This window comes from Larus michahellis, chromosome 10, assembly GCF_964199755.1.
Source record: "Larus michahellis chromosome 10, bLarMic1.1, whole genome shotgun sequence".
NCBI lineage: Eukaryota > Metazoa > Chordata > Aves > Charadriiformes > Laridae > Larus > Larus michahellis.
This window is the reverse complement of record NC_133905.1, coordinates 13,431,998-13,453,260: the sequence shown is the minus strand read 5'-3', so window position 1 is coordinate 13,453,260 and position 21,263 is coordinate 13,431,998. Positions and strand designations below refer to the sequence as shown.

General features: G+C 39.8%; 1 protein-coding gene across 4 annotated transcripts in view; it reads right to left on the bottom strand.

Annotated features, from left to right (window-relative positions):
- CNTN6 (contactin 6) overlaps positions 1–21,263 on the bottom strand; it is a 150,304-nt gene that overhangs the window by 55,376 nt on the left and 73,665 nt on the right. For 3 of the 4 annotated variants that reach the window (XM_074602800.1, XM_074602801.1, XM_074602802.1), the window contains exons 5-7: positions 11,459–11,554; positions 2,348–2,551; positions 734–836 (exon numbers count right to left, since the gene is read on the bottom strand). In XM_074602800.1, the coding sequence (XP_074458901.1) occupies positions 734–836; positions 2,348–2,551; positions 11,459–11,554 (403 nt within the window). Of the gene's footprint in view, positions 1–733; positions 885–2,347; positions 2,552–11,458; positions 11,555–21,263 lie in introns of those variants that run through there. The other variant, XM_074602803.1, reaches the window with a different exon arrangement.

Genomic DNA, 21,263 nt, shown 5'->3' with positions numbered 1-21,263 from the left:
CTTAAACTAAATAGAGGTCAACAATCTAAGATTATTTTAGCTTTCCCAGGGAAAACAGATACTCATTGGAAAGACTAGTTTTCGTAGGCTGGTTACATTTATTCAGTTAACCGTCTGCTCTTTGAACACAGAGCACCCCTTGCTGTTTGAATACAACAGTGTAAGCAACCTAGGAAAAATACAGGCTACCAGAAGCCTCATAGATTTGTGGAACTGAGCAGGAGGGACTAGCGCTAGGGCTTCATAGGGCTCCTCAGCATCGCTTTGGAACCTCTTTGGTCCATTCTAGACACTCTATGCACTCTTTAAACACAATCTGTTTCCCCGAGTTTCATTCTTAATGATGGCATACAGAAAAACCTTCCTGTTTTGATGTGTTTTGGATGCGAATGTGCAGTTACACTGAATGCTGTGATCTGGAGTCAGGTCTCATCCCAGAGTTAGAACAACTCTCAAGGAATATAGTCTTTGTTCTGATTTTCCCTCCCCACCCTTCCCCCCGCCTTAAGCTATAACCAAATGAGCTGCAGTTATGGTATAGATTTCTTTCTTATTTCCTTGGGAACGCATTGCATAGAAACAATCAAACTAAGTTAAGGTTTAAAAAAAAGGTAAGTTTTACAAATTCACATTCTGAGCAAAAAATTCTACTGTGCAAATTAGAAAGAACCATCGTTCTTCCACTGTAAAACCGCATTAGAACCCACATTTTAATAAAAGACAAAAATCTTACTTTCCAAGGGCAAAGCATTCCAGTTTAACAGACGAGCCCTTCGCTGCATATGTTGTTTCTGGAAAATGTACTTCAATCTTTGGTTCATACTCCCCCATCACACCTGTTGAACATCAAAACAGCTAGCACTCCAGTGGAGCCTCAGACCTGTCTAGTACAACAGAATTTCAGTGTAAAAGAAAGGACGGCATTAATAATGTTAGAGCCTTATGTTCCACCCGTGGCAATCAACACATGTCTACGGAGCAGGTTTAGCCTGCAGGGTGGAATTCACCCCTGAGCTGAAAGATTGCATGAAATCTGTAAATTCTATGCTCTTGAGAGTGGAAGAGCATGAAGTATACAGGTTCTACATGTACAAGTATGTTACACTTGTGCATTAAGGTTTTAGAGATAATTTAGGGTTCACACCTCTTGTTAAGAGGCATTAACAAGCAATGCCTTTAACATTGGCCACTTCACTGAGTGGTCACTTCTCAGGACACTAGATAGATTCTGGCTGCAAGGGAGAATCAAGGAATTCTGTGTTTAAAACACATAAAACTTCTTTAAAACATCCAAACATGAGCTCCAGGCTTGAGAAAGGCTGATGTAATTAGATGTAATGATCACATTTGAAAATCTGGCTGAACATCTGATAAGCCACAGATAATCCATTATCAGTTTAGGGCAGATCCCACCCTGAAAATGAACTGATTCTTATTTTAACAGGGATCTGGCTAACATTACACATACAATTTGCACCATTGCCTTAGAGGCTGCTTGTTTAGGACCCAATCCAGAGGCCGCCCAAGTGAATGGGAGAAGATAAACAGACGGATAGAACAAGTCTGAGAAAAGGAATAAAGCAGGGCGATGAAAAGGAAGAAAATAGTCAGAAGAGATCTTTAGCATTTACACTCAGTTTGTACCAAATTATTAACTTTTGATCTGTGAATCTATAACTTTGTTTTGGGTGATCTGACTTAATAGTTTATAAAGCAGCGCAGCCTCACAGTAGAAGTATTAATCTATAATACACAGTTGAGTCTTATTTATCCTAGAAACATAATTCTATACAGACTTTTGTTACTGACTGCTGCTATTGCTTTGCAAACAGTACAGGTATATTGAAATTTAGGTGAAACTTGCAAAACAAACTTTGTGTAAAGATTTCCCAGGTATATATTTCTCACTGTGAACATTAATTAGAAGTGTTGCCAGAATGATATTTGTGTATGTGCGGGTGAGTTTCTCACCTCAGTGACTCACTTTGAAACAGCTTTCTAGATTTGATATTTGAGCTATACCTAGATTATAAATCTAAAGTTTTGCTGGATTTAAACCTCAACACAGGCATCCATGAGATGAAAAACATTAACATACCATTTGACATTCTTTTGCTATTTTTCAACTATATTGAGCACTGCTTTCTTTGCGTATATTTATCTCATCATCCCAGTCCTGACAGTTCAAATCTCACTTCAATACAGCAGAAACTGGGATCATGTCACACTACGCATCATTTTACTGGGAGCCTTTTACCTCCATGAAGATGTATATCAGTATCAATTCCCAGTAACTGGAGATGGACCAGTTAGGGTGTTTTCAGCCAAGCATGCGCAGACGACTCACCATCGCTGCGGAGGGTGAGAGGCGTGGGTGGCCCCCGCACGCTTTGCTCCGCTTCAGAGTTTGTTACAACGCAGGTATAATTGCCCACATCTGATGGCTCTACTTTGGCAATGTACAGATTTCCCGTTTCTTGTGAAACAAAGCGGCGACTATCTTCCTGAACATATAAGGTATTGTTGTTGAAGATCCACGTGTAGGACAAGCCTGGAAAACACCAGATACATATCATTCATCCTTTCCAGTATTATCTGCTTCCTTGGTAGTGCTGAAGTGCAATATTGCCACTTGAAAGAACGAGTCAGCTACAGGGCAAACCACGGGGGATGCCCAAATTAGCAAAGGCAAGGTAAGCATTGCTTTAGTTTTAAACTCATTTCAAGCCACTTCAGAAGGTCAGAGAAGTTTTTCTCCCCTGCTACTTTTCATTTTCCTGCTTAGCCTCTTTGTAAGTAGGAATGGCAGCACTGCAACGCCATGAGAATGCTGTTTTTAGTAAATAATTTCTATTTATACCACTTTCCCTCTGAACATCCAGAGAGCAAATTGCTGGTCAGTGTTACAGCTCCTTTCTTCACTCTCAGTATGGAAAAAATGAAACTGGTAACATGGAGCTTTATCACGAGATTCTCATGAAGGGGGAGCTCAGGTGCACGCAAATATTTTTGAGATTATTTAATATTTGATCCTTTTGCACCTTTGACCCTTCTGCTAATCTTCCATACTTACATCTGCTCCATGTTTCTTGTCCTATTCTGACTTCCTAACCTTTTTCTGCCATCCTTTTCCATACAGGGTTTGACGATGCCTACCTTAATAATCTATGTCTACAGCCTAGGCAAATTAAAACTAATTTATTTGTCTGTCCCACCCTGGAAGTGCAGGTCTCCATCTGAGCTTAACATGCAGGGACCGTGCTTTTTGGAAGGGCTTTTTGGCCAAGCCCTGTGACACTGCCATCAGTACCGCAGGGAGCGTGTGACACACGAGGTGTCCCACCGGCTGCTCTGCGTTGCTGCCGGCACCCAACAGCAGGAGCAGGACTGAAATTCTGTCTTTAATAAGACACAGTAAATCAGAAGTTTCAAAATCTACCAGTTTAGCTTTCCTTAATTAAATGTATAATTCATAAGCTAACAGTGTTCTGCCAACAGCTTCATTTTTACACATTTCCCCCATCAACAATCCCATTTGAAAAAGATTATTTACGTTTCCTTCCCTCCCTCGGTTACAACACGGGTACAGTATGGTAATAAGTCTGCAAACTCCAGTAGTTTTGTGGAGTTTTATGTTATCATCTTCTAACATTTTAGGACTCTCATTAGAAATGATGCACCTCCAGGGAGCAATCAATGACACTTTCTATACTTGGCTAAATTCTGCAATAGGCTCTGTTTTACTACAGCTTAATGCCAAACCTTTTTTCTGGTGTACAGTAAACCTAGAAGATGCAACAATTCCTAAAATAGTGCAATACAACACATGTGTGTACATATGCACGTGCATACACACAAGATAACAGCACCATGTTTTCACATTTGCACACCCATGTACTTTTAGGTACCTGGTTAAAGCATCTGTTTACAGAAGAAAATATGGAGATGGGTGGGTTTTTGCACAGGGAGGATCAGCCTACATCTCGATAGAAGGGATGTAGCCATGACCTGATATGTTTTCCGGAGACATACTATATACAGACTGTGTTCCTGTTTCAGGCACAAAGTTTGATGACTATAGCCTGGCTGGACAAACAGACCAAAGCGACTCATGTGGGGGAAACTCTGGTTTCAACTCATTCTTTGAAGTCCTTTAACCTGAAAGTTAAGGACTAATGAAAAGGCTGAAGATCTGCAGGGTAAATACTTTAATCCGCATTCAATGAAACAGTATGTTGTAAACTTGGAACTTCTGTGGGAAGAAACACCTTGGATCTGCAATCTCCTCAGATTTCACAAGAACAGCCAAGGGCTGATGTCCTAATGTCCCTTTTGTGACAGCTGGACCCCTTGCTTTCCTCCACACCCAGACCTATGCAAAGGCTTACAATAAAACTGCTCCAAGAGGTTGAACCACTGATAGCTGAACACACAGACTTTCATGAAAAGTTAGTGCATCTAATGATAAACTGGAAGTAGTTTAAAATACAAGCTAAATAGGAAAAATGAGTTTGGAGGTTCCCTTCCCAAAGTCCAGTTCTGGTGCTGGTAGTTACCTGTCTGAAGAAAGCACTGACCCACTCTCACAGGGGTTACCCGGTGGTTGCACCACCATACCTGCCAAAACACAGCTGGATGCCTATGAAGGACCTTCAAACCATCTTATACCATGCAATCAAAAAACCAGATTCCTGCTGTGGGATGTGGGGACATAACAAAGTTTTCTGTGCAGGACAGAGTCTACAAATCGTAATAAAACTCTGTTAAAACCAATGTTATGCCACACAGACATTCTTCACGAGGTCAATCTGTGAATTAATTAATCAGTAAAAAGAGACTCAGTCTTTGTTTGTCCTGATTTCAGTTCTCGGGGGGTTCCAGTTCACTTTATCTTCCAAAGTTTCTGTTACTCTCTCCATGTCTGTACTCCACCATTGCCTTGGGGCCTATTGATGAATTTTCCCATTAATTGGGAACAAGTGCAGGCCCTTCCTTTCCATATTTAAATCCCCCATCCCCCCAGTATGAGGGATATAAATACTACCACTCTTGTAACTGCAGGTTCATCATCACCCATCTGCAGCCCATACTTGCCTAGAGCCTAATTCAGCTCCACTAAACTCTGTAGAAACTCAAATTCTAATTGACTTCAATGGGAGTTGGATGAAATCTCAAGAGGAAGGAACCAACTTTGGAGCTCAATCTTTTTTTGTCTTCTAAGGCATAATACCAGCAACCTACTCCCTTACACAGTATCTTTTCTTTGAAAGTTAACTGACATCATCAACCGATGTAACAGGCTAGAAAATATAACGTTACCTTATAAAAGAAGCTATTATTATTTAAAAATTGCCATTTTGGGTCACTGAATAAATCAGATGTGGAGCAGACCCGTTGAAGGGACTACCCTGCTAATGAAGTCTAGCTAAAATGAACCTGAAAATTGCTGCTGCCAGCAATTTTATGGAAGAACAAATAAAATAACAATTATTTTTTAGTTTATTTTTTTGTTTTCCGTTTAACCACGAGATTTCTGGAACAGGTATTGGTTGGGATCACACTTCAACATACCTGTGACAGTCTCACAATTGCCTTTCAGAGACCACTATGAAAGTGCTTCAGCATAAAAGCTCTTATGCAAGTTTTTGCCATTACCAACAGCAAAGATTTTTGTGCGCTTGTTTTCATTTTTTCCCCTGTGTTTACAGATCTGGTTGGCTGTAACTTTCCCTCTGGAGTAGCCACTTTTCACACAATGTTGAAGATGGATCAACATGCCTGAAGTAAGGGAATAGAGATTTTCTGTACCAGATGAATTAGTCCAATTTTCCTATTGCTCTTTTCATTATAGTTAATGTGCAATGTTTTAGAAAAATAAACATGTAAGGTAAAATTTATGTATTGGGCAAGAGAGAGAGAAGAGACTGGGGAAGGGAGCCCTTCCAGAGAAATGTTCACTGATCACAGAGTGCTGCTGTGTGTGGTAAGAAGGAAGTTGGAGTAAATTCAGGCGACTCCTTCCTCAATGGTGCTTTAGATGTGGACCAAACAAGCAGAATTTGGTCCCAGATTGTTGTGGGTTTTTTTCCCCCCATGAACTTTTGAAGGAAACTGTTTACAGTAAAAGTTGAGCTTGTTCCAAAGACAGAGAGAGAGAAACTATGATTTACCCCTAGGTTACAAAAAAATTCTGCTAACGGTATGGAATTTTAAAGACAGAGAGAATCCCTGTGACATCTGGACCTACAAATAACTACAATATAAAATTCAGAGCACTATGAAAGTTTCAGGATTTAGTTCACAAGAACTAATAATAAAATATTATTCATATAATTTCTACTCTCAATTTTTTTAATTTAACACTTATGTATCAAGGTGTTTTCTAAGACAAGATTCAAAAGCATTAATCACCTTCAGATTATGAATTTTTTTAAATTCTCTCTAGCTATAGCATAATAAATACCATAGTACAGCTCCTTTTCACATGTACAGTTGATTGGTCTCAGCTCAAATTAATAAAATTTGAGCACTGAACACTGGAAAGTGCTATTTTCTCTCAAAAGACAGTGATCCCAATGCTGTTACTGACTCTGTGAGAAGATGCCTTGGAGAGCACAGATCCACCTTTACTTCAAAGGGCTACATGTCAGTGGAGAGATAATTACAGCAATGTAGACTTCATTAGGCGCATGCCAGAGCATGAGCTATTTTATTAGTGCCACAACCCTGTGTTTGGGTTTATTTGGGTTTTTTTAATCCAAGGCAGGTGACTATGTGGTGTCAGTCTCCCTTCTCATCCCAGAGGCTTCCTAAAAGTAGGTGAACTCCATCTCACCTCCCAGCCGAGCACTGGCTGGTGGGCAAGACCCAAGCCTGGCCAGGCAGGAAAGCACTGCCTACGCCCGGCAGCTCTGAGCACAGCTGGGAAAGAAGAGCAGCTGATAATCACTCCTGATACACTAGTCTGGGGAATATAACATTTCAGTGCTTTCCTCACCCCAAGCAAATTCAAATCAATATTGCTCATTCTGCAGGAGAAGAGCTACAGGCTGGTCTGAGGGAAGAGACTCTCCCCCTCCCACCGGAGCTGGCAGGAGAGGATTAAAGATTCATAGGAGTATTGAGGAATAGGAGCAGAGAGAAAGGGACTCGAAACAAACGAATAAGGTACTTAGCTTTATAAAGGGAGATACACTTCAAACCATCACTTTAAGATTATGCATTTTATCAAGTGAGTGTTTAATATAAAATACAGAAACAACTCAAAGCAGAAGTCTAAGACCCTTCTGCATAAGGCAGCGCTGCTCATCCCATCCTCTCCACAGCTTCCCATCTGCTGCTCTCACGCGCACTCCTTCCCCACCCGTCTGCTGGCTGAGGAGTTGGCATATTCCCCCACTAAGCAGGTCCACAGGGCTCCTACTCCCTTAACAACATGGTTTTGGGTTGGTTTGTGGGTTTTTTTTGTAGCCTTGGTATAGCAACATCAGTACAGAGAAAAGCCTACAGACTCAGCATCCCAGCTTCAAACCCCGGCAGCTTTTATGAACAACGAAATGCAAATGCAGAAGTGATCCTGCTGCTCCTAACAAGATTAGCAACTTCCTTAAAGCTCTGCAGGGAGCCAGCGTGAAGGAAACAGGCCTTACATCAGACTACACTTCTAAGAAAATAAATGAATAACAGTCCACCCCGGAGCCTTGTGTCAAGTATTACCATTTAGGCAGCAGGTTCTTAATCATAGTGGGGTCAAGCTCATATATAGCTAGAGAAATAAAAGCTTCTTCAAACTTCTTTCCTCCTTACGTATTTTTCTCTACTTCTTTGCTCTATATAAAGCACTATTTTAAAATAGTACTATCTATCGATTAGATAGAGGGGAAAAAAAACAGCTGACCTGAAAAACTTGAGCTAAAGAAGAGACATGCCCCACAGAAAGAAATACAGCTTCCCTCCCCACCTCTGCACTCAGGAGCCTGGCTAACAACTCGGGAGCCTGGTCTTTTTTATCTATTTCCTGTGTTTGCTTTTTACTAAAAGTGCTGATATTTGTTCATATTATCATAGAATAGGTTCTCTTTTGGTGTTAAAGGCTTCAGTAGAGCTCTAGCAGTAACTCTGTAAGGCTTTTGTTCTCTGAGAGTTTGTCAAGGGTCTAAAGCTGTGAGAAAACTGTTAGAGCAGCCCTTCTGAACTTTTTTCTTATTTCTCATCACTTAGCTACCTAATACATTTTCTATCTGTTGTTAGAGGCAGATAGCCTATTTTTGTTTATACAAGAAAAATAAGTTATCAGTGCACTCTCAGTTAAGAAGTATGTATTTAAAGCAGGCAGTAGCATAGTTGTTCTTGTCAGAAAACTAAGTTTGGGTTAACTTTGGCTTTAAATATTTTATATACTTTGAATGTAGAAAAATATTTACAACAAACAACAGAATGGTCCAAGGATAACTGTAGTGCTTGCTTTCCTGTGAACTTAGCAGAAAGTTTAACTTCACGCTGTTGTGGTATAGGGCTAGGCAAGCTTGGCAATGGGTTGGTCTCTGTTATGAAAGGTAGAAAGAGAAGTGAACCATTTCTCTAGTAATGTAAGTGGGAGAAATATTTCTTGAGCTCTTATTCTAGCTACATAATCCTACTTAATGTTATATGGGAAGAAATTTCAAGTAATAAAAAAATCCTTGTTTTCTTAGGTTCTTGTCTTTTTGTCTCTTCTATTGCTAGAAGAAGCAGATACAGACTTTTTAGGTTAACAGGAAGACAGAGGCTTTAGCTGGACAATCCTATTCCAAAGTAACTATACTAATGATAGCTGTTTCAAATAACTGCTGTACAGAGAGTTTCAGTCTTCCTTCAAGTCAAGGGAAAAGAGACCAGTAACCATCAGGACCATGTTCCTCCTCCCTCTGTGTAATATATGGGTAGGGCCAGGTCTGTGAAGTGGCTCATCCTGGGGAAAGAAGCAGCTGGCCTGTAGGAAGGAGAGCCTGAAGGGCTGTGTCCATTTGCTCTGGCTCCCTTGAGTGTCTTGTCAATGACACGGATAACTTCTCTCAAAGAGCCTAGTCAGTGTTTTCTACCCACACACTTAACTTCAGTTTCCCTGGAAATGCTCAGACTGGCAGAAGGTCTACATTAGTTATAGGCTGTATCTACTCAGTTGCACAGGGAAATTCTAAGAGCAATTTTGTTTCCTAGTGTATAGGACACATTATACAGCTTGTATGGTCTTACTCATGTTATTATAGGAAAGGCAACTTTTTTCCTGCTGGCATGGTCTATCTTCCAAATTCCTCAATATCTAAGCAATTCTTGTCACATTTAAAGTACTGAGCGGAACACTTGGAATAGAAGCTGTGCGTGATGCTAGTAATCCTTTCTCCTGTAGGTATTGTGAGTCAGAGGCAAGGGTTTCAATGAAAAAAACAACATATGATCCTTTTCAATAAAAACAACTTCCTAAGCATCCTGAGATAGTATACAACTTATCATAGTTCACACCATGTACTTCATCCCCATGGCATATAATTTTGGATCACAAATACAGTGTTTATGAATGACAAAAGAAGGCAGTTTCTGTTCTCTAGAGACTTGTTATTTCAGATAATGTATTTCTCAGGCCTATTGGCCAACAGCTCACATCTCCAGCTTAAGAAACACTGTGACAAAGGCTTTGTTCATGGATACCATTTTCTCAGTTCAATTAATCTGGGGTGAACTCGCTTGTTAACTATTTATTTGTTCTGAGTCTCTCTTCTTCTGCTCATTCCTATTTGTCAAATCATAATTTTACCCTACAGCAAGAGGAAAATATATGGCTTACTGACTCAAGGATGGATGTGTTGTCTTTCTGTCTGTCCTGTTGATACATTTCAGGAACTCTTTCAAGCCTTTTCTGCCCTTAAGGACCAGGTTTCACTTCATTTCCTTGATTATATACTTCTTTCATATGGCTATAAACACTAAGTGGACTGACATTTCCTCTGTTCAAGACTTGCAGGCTTTAAATTGATTGATGGGTTTCTCTACATCTCTGATATACTGCATCCTCTTTATAGATCACTATTTACCTTCTCATGGGAATTTGTCTTATAACTCTGTTTCTTTAAGAAGAATTGAGGAGATGTTGCAGAGAGCCGTATGCTGGTGCTAGAACACAGAAAACTGCAGAGTCTGTGGATGTGTGGTCACTCCTGCTGAAAGCAGGACTTGAGTCATCTAAAAACTGCCGATTCTTTCAATCCAGAACAAGAAAATTTGGTAACTATGCTATTGCTATTTCCCCTTTTTAGTAAACATTTGCTTTTCCGGGGTAGAATTTCCAATCACCTTCAGCTAGTTATGTTAGAAAACCACAGTTCTTACTCCAGATTTCAAAAGATCTGAAGCAGTTTTGATCTTGGTTCTAACACCCCTGGAGGAGATTTGTGAATGCGTATGGCTCAAAACTTGCAAGAGTCTATGTTGGGGAGAAAAAATAAATATCAAAAGAGCACTCAAGAGCTTCTCACTTCTGCTAGGTACAAAAAGTGTTAAGAAAAAATGAAGGTATCAGTGTACATCAATGTTCAAGCCTTTGTATTGCTCTGTAAATGCCGATGTGGGAGGTGGTAATGTGCCTATAAAAAGGAGGAAAAGGAAAATTGTGCCCCATGATGAGTGTTGTCTTCCATGAAAAATCTGAAGCATTATGCTAAATGCATTACTGGTTCATTGCTTGTCACCTGGACTTTATCTTGTCCAGAAAAGAAGATCTCAAAAACAACCTTATGGTTAAGATGCAGTAGTAGGTAATGGCAACACATGCAAGGCATCCCCAAATCAATTCCCAAGAAAAATCCTTTTTGTTCTTTACCTGAAGCACTGAAAACTATCTGATCTAATCAGACCTTCTTTGATCAGAGAGTTTACCTCTTCAGAAGTCCCTTGCAATCTAAATTTGTCTATGATTTTTATGATTATCAGGGAGGAGATAATCAGGTATTCAAGATCAGAAGACAAATTTTCATGACAAATCTAATGTAGAAAATGCAGGATTCAAATTACAGCATTGAAGTAGCAAGCACCAAAAGGCACTTGGACCTGAAGCATTTTCAATGTGGAAAGAACTGCTGTTGGTTGCTCTTCTGCCATTCCATATGGGTGAAGGAGTTGAGATAACCAGTCATGGCAGCAGATGGTCTTTTAGATCTTACTGCTTTCTTTGCTGGTGTCACACCCAAAGAGCGATGATGTGCTCTAGTCCCTCAAGTGACCACAGAATAATAAACAAGGGCCTCTTAAGAAGTGCAAACCCTCATGTTCTTTAAAGAAATGATTCCAAATTTGTTGTAAACCCATGCACTTCATACACAAATAAATTCCAGCATTAACCAGGCAGGATACTGTATAGACTATTTCTCCTGAGCTACAGCAGTTGAAGTTCAGGCTGCACACAACATAGAGCTGTTCATCATACCTCCATAATGTGGTGGAGGCCCACAGAGCAGAACCACTCCTTGTCCTTCTCTGACTGACACCGTGCTTCTTGTTTTCGTTTCAAAATTTTCAAGATCTTGAGAGAGAAGGAGAAAACATGACCTGGTTATTATCTGTCACATTTATACCTGTACCCCAACTATGCACAGCTTATGAAACTCAAAAACATATTCCCGTATTCAACAGTGGAATATTATCTCAGTATGTAAGTTGCCACCCTGTAATATCTCATCCAACCCAGTATCTAGTCCTCTGGCAATCATGAAAGGCCTATTTATAAAGCTATTATAGTCTGACCTTGTGAGTTTGCATTTACAATTCCTAATTGCAAAGCTAGCGTATCATTCCATTACTTTTTCTAGCATTGTTTTTTGGAACTTCTTGGACTCTTAACACAAAATGCTTTTTTCCCTACTCATGTAGATTGTTTCCTTTTTCATAGAAATAAAAAGTAGGTGTGCTCTTCTATATATACAAATGATAATTAAACTTCATCAGGACTCCCACAGAATGTGTTTGTGCGATGATAAAAGTATGTTGTATTCTTAATGAGTCTGTTCTATCCTAGAGCTGGCTGCAGTAAGTAGGTATGTTTTGACTCAAACATTAGCTCTGAGTTTAAAGGGAAGAAACAAGATATTTTCAGTAGGAAATCATGTGATAGTTTGGGGAAATGTCCTGTATAAACACGACCGTGCCTATCTCCCATAGGTGGTTTTTATGGTTATTGGTTTACTTTTTTCCTTCCTGAACCTAACATCACACTCAATCTCTTCATCTTTCTTGCATCTCACTAAGATGTGGCAGTATTTTTATCAACCTTATTCCCTTTAAATAATAATTCAGTTGCAAAACCTGCCACAATAGATGTACTTTAAAAACTGTTTATTTTTTGATTCGGTTCTCATCCCAATGAGAAGACGTACTACTTTTGTCAGAGTACTTTGGGAAATGATTGCTTGAAATACATTCAAAATATGTTTTAATATAATAAACAATATCAGCTTTCCTTTAAAACATCTTTATTCCATGGTGTCATATACTGCTTGCCTTCAGCTTATTTTATCTACCTTGCTGTAGATTCTTGTTTCACACTATTGTTCCATTTTTCATCAGCTGAACAACTACCTGATCCAGAGTTCAATAGAGAGAAACAGTTCTCATTGGTCTAAGCAATAATGATTACTACCTGTACAGGCTCAGCTATTTATGTCAATATATCAATTTTCTCCCCCTTAGTTGAACTTTACACAGTTAATTTTTCTCTTCCTTCTCTTCATCTCCTGTATATTGGTCTTCTATGAAGACACTGTCTACTCAGAGGTGAGTGAATTGAATTAGGCAGCTGTAGCTCCTCCTTGCACTGTCACAGCCACAATAGATGGTACCTGTCAATACACTGAAAAAGTGTTTTAAACTCTGATGTTCTTTTAATTGCCTGCTGGCTAGATCTCTCCCTTGCAGTCTGGGTAGTCCAGAGGGACAAAAAAAGACAAGAAATGCCAAAAAAAAAAAAAATTATTTCCTTAAGTTTTCTTCCATCCTGTCATACTAATTGGAAATGAAAACAGTGGATGGATGTAATATGACGAACCGGGGTTTAGTTTCATATTTAGAAGGTATTTACTGGTCCAATCTCTGAACGTGTGGATTTATTTACTTACCTGTTCTGAAAATTCAGTCTGAGAAAATCTATCCGCTTTTTCTTTTCTTTCCCATGGGTTAAGCGTTTTCTGAGAAGGAGAAGGCCAGCACAGAATATTTGTGTGGAAAAGTGGCCCCTGGGTCAACTGTCAAGACATTACATGGGAATTTGCTTGGGTTGGCCGCCCTGAGGCTTCGTGCTCTGGGAGAAGGGGCCAGCTTTGTATGGAAAAAATAAAAAAACACCTTTGAATTTTCCTATTTATTATGTTAAATAGAAAAAAGATTGGAAAGGTGCAAAACATTCAGATCTTTCACGATTCAAGCACAAAAATAGTCGCATTTCCCTTTCCTATCACTTTCCTTGTGTGGTTTCTACATAAAAATGGAGTTTAATAAAAAAACCCAAAACTCTTGGGCAGTATGGTAAATATATGTAGTCAACTAGTAGTTTCCAATGCTTTCTGCTATGGTAGATCAAGATTATTTTTTTGCTGAGGAGGAATTTCAGTTGTTATGAGACACTCGAGAAAGGAGGAGGAAAGAAAAAAAAAAGGAAGCACGGTGCAGCAGTAGCAAAAGGTTTTCTGACAATTCAGAATTAACTATGTAATACTTTGAAATTGGAATAGATTTTGGAACGTCATACGGTGCTAGTAGCAATTCTTAGTTTAATGACACGATATCTCATGGTATCATTTTTACTCTAATTTTAGAAGCTGTATCACCTGTCCATGTTTCTCTATTAAAACCATGACAAGTATCCCTGACTTAAATAACAAAAAAGCAGTAGTACTAGATCTCTTATGGGATCCACTACTTTATAATTAGTAAGGACTACTTTTGATTATATGTGGGGGAAAAGTTGACTTTCTCTTTTAAATCTATGTTTTTCAACCTTAAATTGAGTATCAAAGTCTGTGTGCAAGAGTCCAAGCTCTTTTGTGGCAGGTTTATAGGTTGGTTATACAAAGCAGCTCAGCTTTAACTTGTGCTGGGAGAGAAGATTTTCATCCCATTATGCTAACTAGTGAATCACAGGTATAAAAGAGTAAATACGGAGGCACAGAAATGGTCATTTAATCTATTTGTCTGGCCCATGACAGTATGGTACAAGTACGCTATGTCCTTCCTAACATTTTAACCCTTTTTTAAAGACCTCCAGGGATAGACATTTTCTTTTGACAGTCCATTCCAGTGCTTGACTCTGAGGTCTTTGTCACACTGCATCTTTTAGAAATCCCCATCCCCAAAAATGCAGTAGGCCTAAACAGGAACGATTTTTATTTTTTTTTCTATCTGAAGTTGATTTTGGTAGATAATTGTACAAAATTAATTTATTCGGTGTCTCTCTCTGTAATAAAGAATAATTGCATATTAAAAAAAAACTCTGAAAAGGCAAAACAAAGCAAAATGAGTAAAAATGACTCATTAGGGGAGTCAGTCTTACTTCTGTTGTCATCTTTATTGGACCCTGCAGAAGCAGGCAGGCAGCATCTCCTACGAAATATTATGACACCTCATTCAGATGGGATTCAATAATGAGGTATAAAATTGTCTATCTTTATGTAGCCCAGGGTGACAAAGAGAAGAAAGAGGTGGACCATCAGAAATGATGTTTCTTTTGGCTGGAAGCAGTCTTTTTGCCTAAAAGACTTTTGCATCCATTCTACCCCCTGTGGGGTTGTTGTCCATTTTCAATGATTAATTGCAATCTAAAAGGTGTTAAATATATATAAAAAAATAACCTGAGGATGAATATGAATGCAGATACTCCACTTTGCTCTTGTTATTCTGAAAATCTGGCTGGTTCTCAAAACCACTTCTCTTTGCCCCAAGCGGGCATTTACACCAACAGAGCAAACCACTCCCTTCTCCCAGTTACTGTTACCTAGCAGAGCTTTATAACATAATATGACATAATTTAATACAGCATAATGTTGCTTGTCAAGAAGAGTATCAAATAAGATTGCCAAGATCAGGTGTTTGGCACACATCTAGATGGCTAATATGCACTTAGGAATAGTACAACTATTTAACAGATGGTATATTTGCTAACTTCAGTGTTTCTGCAGAGATCTATAAATAAATTATCACCTAGTTCCCACATAATGCCTGCCATTCTTTGTATTTCTCTCACTTTATGAACAGTGAGTTCCCTCACACTGCATTGCTCTCTCAGCTGCCGGTTTTAACAAAAACCGAACTTTTCCTCAGCACTGTGCACGCTGGCAGATGACTATTGGTATAGCACAATTAATCAGTTGGCTGTGATAACGAGGTCATGTAGGCTAAGCAAAATGCTCTGGTGAACAAGTGATTCTTCACAGAGCAGAGTGGAAATATATGGACTCAGCTGCGTGTGGCAAGAAGTCATCATCTTCAGCTGGGAATATTTGCAGACCTAAGCAAGAAAGAGGTGTGCTCAGAACGAGCGAAACATACGGCATTTTGTGGAAACTGAATTAGAGAATGACAGGGCTTTCTCTGACGTCAGTGGGAAGAGTTGGGGAGAAGCTTTCAGCTCCTTTCCAGGTATGAAGGGAGGGATGGGGAGAAGGAATGGGCTAGGGCTTTTTTCAGCTGGTGTAAGGCCATAGTACCCTACTGGGATCATGGAAGTTATGCTTATTTATGGCAGTGAAGGAGACAGCCTGCAAGTCTGGAGTACTGTGTCCAGTTCTGGGCTCCCCGGTTCAAGAAGGACAGGGAACTGCTGGAGAGGGTGCAGCAAAGGGCTACCAAGATGATTAGGGGACTGGAACACCTCTCTTATGAAGAAAGGCTGAGGGACTTGGGTCTTTTCAGTCTGGAAAAAAGACGACTGAGGGGGATCTTATCAGTGCTTATAAGTACTTAAGGGGTGGGTGTCAGGAAGATGGGGCAAGACTCCTTTCAGTGGCGCCCAGCGACAGGACAAGAGGTAATGGGCACAAACTCGAACATAGGAAGTTCTACCTAAACATGAAGAGGAACTTCTTTCCTTTGAGGGTGGCAGAGCCCTGGCACAGGCTGCCCAGAGAGGTGGTGGAGTCTCCATCTCTGGAGACATTCTAAACCCGCCTGGACGCGTTCCTGTGCAGCCTGCTCTGGGTGACCCTGCTCTGGCAGGGGCTTGGACTAGATGAGCTCCAGAGGTCCCTGCCAACCCCTGCCATTCTGTGATTCAAAGAAGTCTTCAGTGCAGATATTCAACTACAATAAAAACAGAAGTTGAGGAGAACAGCGTTTTTGGATGAGGATGACCATCAGCCTATCTTTACCAAGTACAGAGCTGCCATTGAGAGAAGGGAAGCAAACCCAAAACGGTGGGTGAGGTGTTTACCTAAAGTGATGATCTATGGAGATAGAAACCGATTGTAACTGATATACACAAATATTTCCTGCTAAAACACTTGTGTTAATTAATAGGTTTGGCCACACAGTATTTTTTCTTTAGTGTTCTAGAGCTCAGCACTGACATAATTGCCAATTGTATCACAGAATCACACCATCACCACCACTATAACCCACACATCTGGATTCTCTTTTTGTCCGTTTGTTTTTTTAATATTAAAACTGCCTTAAAATTGTTAGACTTCTAGGTTTAACTTGCACAAAAGAATGTGTGATGACATGATCAGTTTTCCTGGGATAAGCGAACTACTTAAATTTGTCCGATAGGAACAAAAACCTAATCACAAGTAGCAGCTCATTCATTTCAACTCCCATTCATGTGTTCGAAATTCCTTAAACTGCTCAGGGGCAGGTGTAGCACTTCCAACCCTGTCCATTTTAAGAGCTAGCATAGGACAGATCTGTATTGCCAAATAGCAAACAAAGAAACTAGGGCATTTTAATATATGAAATTGTTACAGACAATTAGAGAAAGTCCAATTTATCACCTTGGATAATTACTAACAGTTCATCTGAATTAATGTAATTTCATGCTTTCTTGAACTTTTGATTTTTTCCATAAATGTTTTGTCATTACATAATCCCAAATATTATAGTTGTAATTACTTGTTATTGAAATGTGCGATGAATGTTAAGGCATTAGTAGTAAGAGCACTTTACAAATTAGCTATGCTCCTGAGGACAAATCAATAACATTTTTCACATTTCCATGTGGCTGCATCAAATTGTGATCTATCACATTTGTTCCAGTTTCTTCTGTTTCTCTTATTGGCTATGATATACTGCAACATGATAGGTGTTACAGGATGTGATGTATCACAATAGAAATTCTCTTGCAGGAAAATGAGATAAAAATTACAACCTCAGCAGTTTTGAAAAGCAGCTCATCGTTATCATTTGCTATAAGCATTTCTAACACCTCTGTTATGAGTTTACAATTAATTACCTTCACTTGCCTGTGCCTGTAATGAATTAGGGGGGCCCATTAGTAAGCGTGGGTCTGAATTCACCGCCCAATTCAGAGAAGTCAGGTCTGTTATAGCCACAAATAGGAAAAATTGGAACTTACTGGATCTTTGAAATTATCTCTAATTCTGGGAGGTCCCCTACTTGGCCAGGGTTGGGGTTTTTCTTCTTTCACATACAGCAAGTCCCAAACTTTTGTTGGGCTAAAATGCTTTTAGATACAGACTGTGCCTGTTGCCAAAAGGTTGTGATCATCTGTTCAGCCCACCCCAGAAGACCTCCTATGTGTCTAGCCATGTCTCTTGCTTCTTCTGAATCACTTTCTAGGAGATTAATACCAACCTCTTGCAGCTTGGTTACCAACAGGGTGTGTTATGGAAATGTCTGTCTTTCTCCAAATATCTCCCAAAGGAATGTCTAATCTCATTTCCTACAACTTTCACTAGAAAGTAAACTCTTTTTTCAGTTTTCAGAACTGTAGTAAACTTGCTAAACAAACCCTCTGACAGTTCCTTTGTCTTGATAATAGCATCAATACATTAATCTTTTCCCTTTACCATCTAATCTCAATTTTTTTAAATGTTCTAATTGATTTTCTATGAATTCAATTCTGAGATTAAGAGCGGTGTTATCTCTAATTAAGGTGTCTGAAAGCTGCTTAGCGTTTCCCATTTCCTGATTTTTAAATACTTGCGTTTTCCACTAAACACGTACCAAGTTCTTCCGCTCCTTCCCCATTTGAAGCACATCTGAGACACCTCAGATGTAGGGGCTGTAGGACTTGAAGCTGCTTCAGCCAGGACAAGCCTGGGCAACACCTGAGTGTCTCCCTTCACCAGCACAGGTTAAAAATCAACCATAGTTATCACTGTTGTTCTAGTTTTCCACCCGAGGTGAACACTGCATCCCATCATCGTTAAAATAGAAAGTTGCCCTCTCCTTTCCCCTTGAAGAAAGCCACCAGGAGAGCCCTGTTCCTCTCTGACCCAGCAGAGCACTCTGCCAAACCAAGAGGCAAAAGCACAATCGCTGGGTCTTGTCCTTCTCCAAAGCTGTATAATCAACCAAGGACCTTCATCAGAGCTCCTTTATTCAGTTAAATTGCTTTGGAGCTTCTAAGGGGAGAGGAACTGTAATTTACACATTAGGATGCACACGGGCCCCAGGTCTTCAATTCAGCTTAAATGGCATGAATAGCCAATCCAGGCACTAATTTTCAAGGTGGGGAACAATAATTTCTGCCACAGCCTGATTGTCTTTTTCAATTAAAGAGTGAAAATGCCCTTTACAAAGTAATATCAAGCTTCTCTAGAGGAAAAAATGGAAGGTCACAATTAAATTAAACAGGGAGAGTGGGGGTGGGGGGGAACTCCTTAGCTGACTTGATTTTTTTTTTGTTCATGCACCAAGAAACCTGGTGCAAAGAAACATATGCCGTGAAGCTGTAGTGCCGGTCTACAGCTGGTTTTTGTTATTTTTTTTCCCTTTTTTACACAGTTAGCAGCATAAAATATTAAAGCTCTCTTCTGAACCGAACACAGGACTTGCAGCGAGCAGTAAGTGTTGATGCAGCCTTAGGGCTCTCGCTCTAAACCCCATCTGCAGGCCAGAGGCATATGCGAGGGTCTGACCCTCTCAAAGGGAGGGGGATGTAAGAAATATATTTTTAATATTTCATATTCCTGAACAGTTTTCTCACTTGTCACAGCAGAGTTCATTTGTCACCTGTCATCACAGACTCACTTTGCCGTCTGCATGAGTTTTCTCCAGATTGGAGTGCTCTTAAAAACAGATTTCTCTCCCCAGACTAAATCTCAGAGGCCAGATTTATCCCTGCCATAACTACGCCGCTTATGACTGACTTACACCGGAGATGGCCCTGGCTCCCTGTGTCAACCTACCTCTTGGCAGAGGTGTTAACTCTTAACCAAAACTGCCTTCTTTCATTTATGTTTGCCTGTGCTCCCATAGATACCTGGTTTCCTAGGGCGTGTGGAGAGGGTTCATGAATTCGCCCCTTCCCTTGGACCTTGACCTTTTTGTTGGCAGTGAGCAGCCATACCCCGTGTCCTGCGGGGCGCCCCCCAAACCTCCATGTCCAGGGTCCTGCTGAGTGACTCCTGTTGAACACCTCACAGTCCCACTGCAGGCTATTCTTTTTATAATGCTTCTACCAACAAGGTAATGGTCTATGCTCATAATACGTACAACAAAAAAATGGCAAGTAACAAAATGTCCATGCATATTTCAGCCCTTCCCCAATTTCTGCCCAGTCCTTTGGAGATCTCAATCCAGCACAGAATTACTTCTCACAGAATTACTTTGGGTTATGCCCAGATACCACTGCTTTGTTTCCATCAAAGCCATCAAAGACTTCCTTCCAATGGGAATTTCAAGATTTACTTGAGTGATAGATGTAAAAGATTTTTGAATGTGAATCATCTAAGTGGGATTTCAGGTGTGGTATGGTATTAGTACTAGTAATTAGTATCACTTTCAGTAGCATTTAGAAGTGAAGATTTAGATCTCAGTGCATTCTCAGTACCAAATGCCTACTGAGAAAGGCTATGCCTGTGCCCTTATTCCTTCACTCCATGGAAGGTACCAATGACACAGACTGTTCCTCCTTCTTGAACACAAGCCACAGAATAGAGAAGTTTATCTTGTACCTTAAAAGCTTCGTATTAGACATAATCAACCTTCACTGCAAAATAACTGACAAATTTATCTCATTATTTTAATTTTAAAAAGCCAGTCATTTATTCCAAATAATTTAATTCACTTTTTTTTTTCCTTGCAAGCCTCCACCTGTAACTTTTTATTTTTTGTCATACCAATGAATGAAGAAGCTCATGTGGACATCATGGATATTTCATTCAATAAGTTATTGGAATCTAAGTCGTATTGTCTGCAATGAAAGTAGAACAGATAAAAAGAAAATCACCCAGACTGCAAATATAGACTGGTTTTATCCTTCAGAAATATTAAATTTTATCAATCAGAATCTAGCAGCTCTGGGACCTGTAGATGCTTTGTTACCTCCCATATCTCAATCACATATATTGCTTTTCCAATACAACTTGCAATGGACTGATTTAGGATAAACACTTTCACAGGACCTACAGAATAGTAAATATTACATAACTAAAAGATAATCTTCAAATACTTATACAGTCCCTATTACTACTTTATCTGACTAGCTCCCTGCCTGTAATGCTCCTTACAGCCTCTCTGTAATGTATGTCTCCATTTCATAGATAAAGAATTCCTGAACAAGAAGAGTGAGAGCCTCTTTTTATAATAAAAGTTTAAGCAAGTAACCTAATGGAATAAGAGAGCTTTAGAAAGTGTCCTGATACAGCATAGCCTTGAAGACGGTAGTTAGGTACTCTGAGAGAGATGTTTAAAACCATTTGAGAGGGGGAAAAAAAAATGCAGCTTGGGTTTCTGATGCTGCCTGGTCTGCTATGACATGAAATAAAAGAGGAATGTTGCTACCATCAGCTCCAGTTCGTGTGTTGAACAAGAGAGAGGAGCTCATGACTGCACTTGGTGTCGATGGACATGAGATGGACTGTGAAAACACAGAACCAACTCAAACCTGCAGGGAATGATGGAGAGAACAAACACCTTTTATTATGCAGACATATCCATATCTGCTGGTTTTAAGATTCCAAGCTGTTCTTGCTGTCTTCAGGAATGTCTGGGTATTTCCATGATCTATTCTTGTAGTATCTGAGCTTTAAAATAGCAATGCTATTATCACCCTGCCTTGTCCT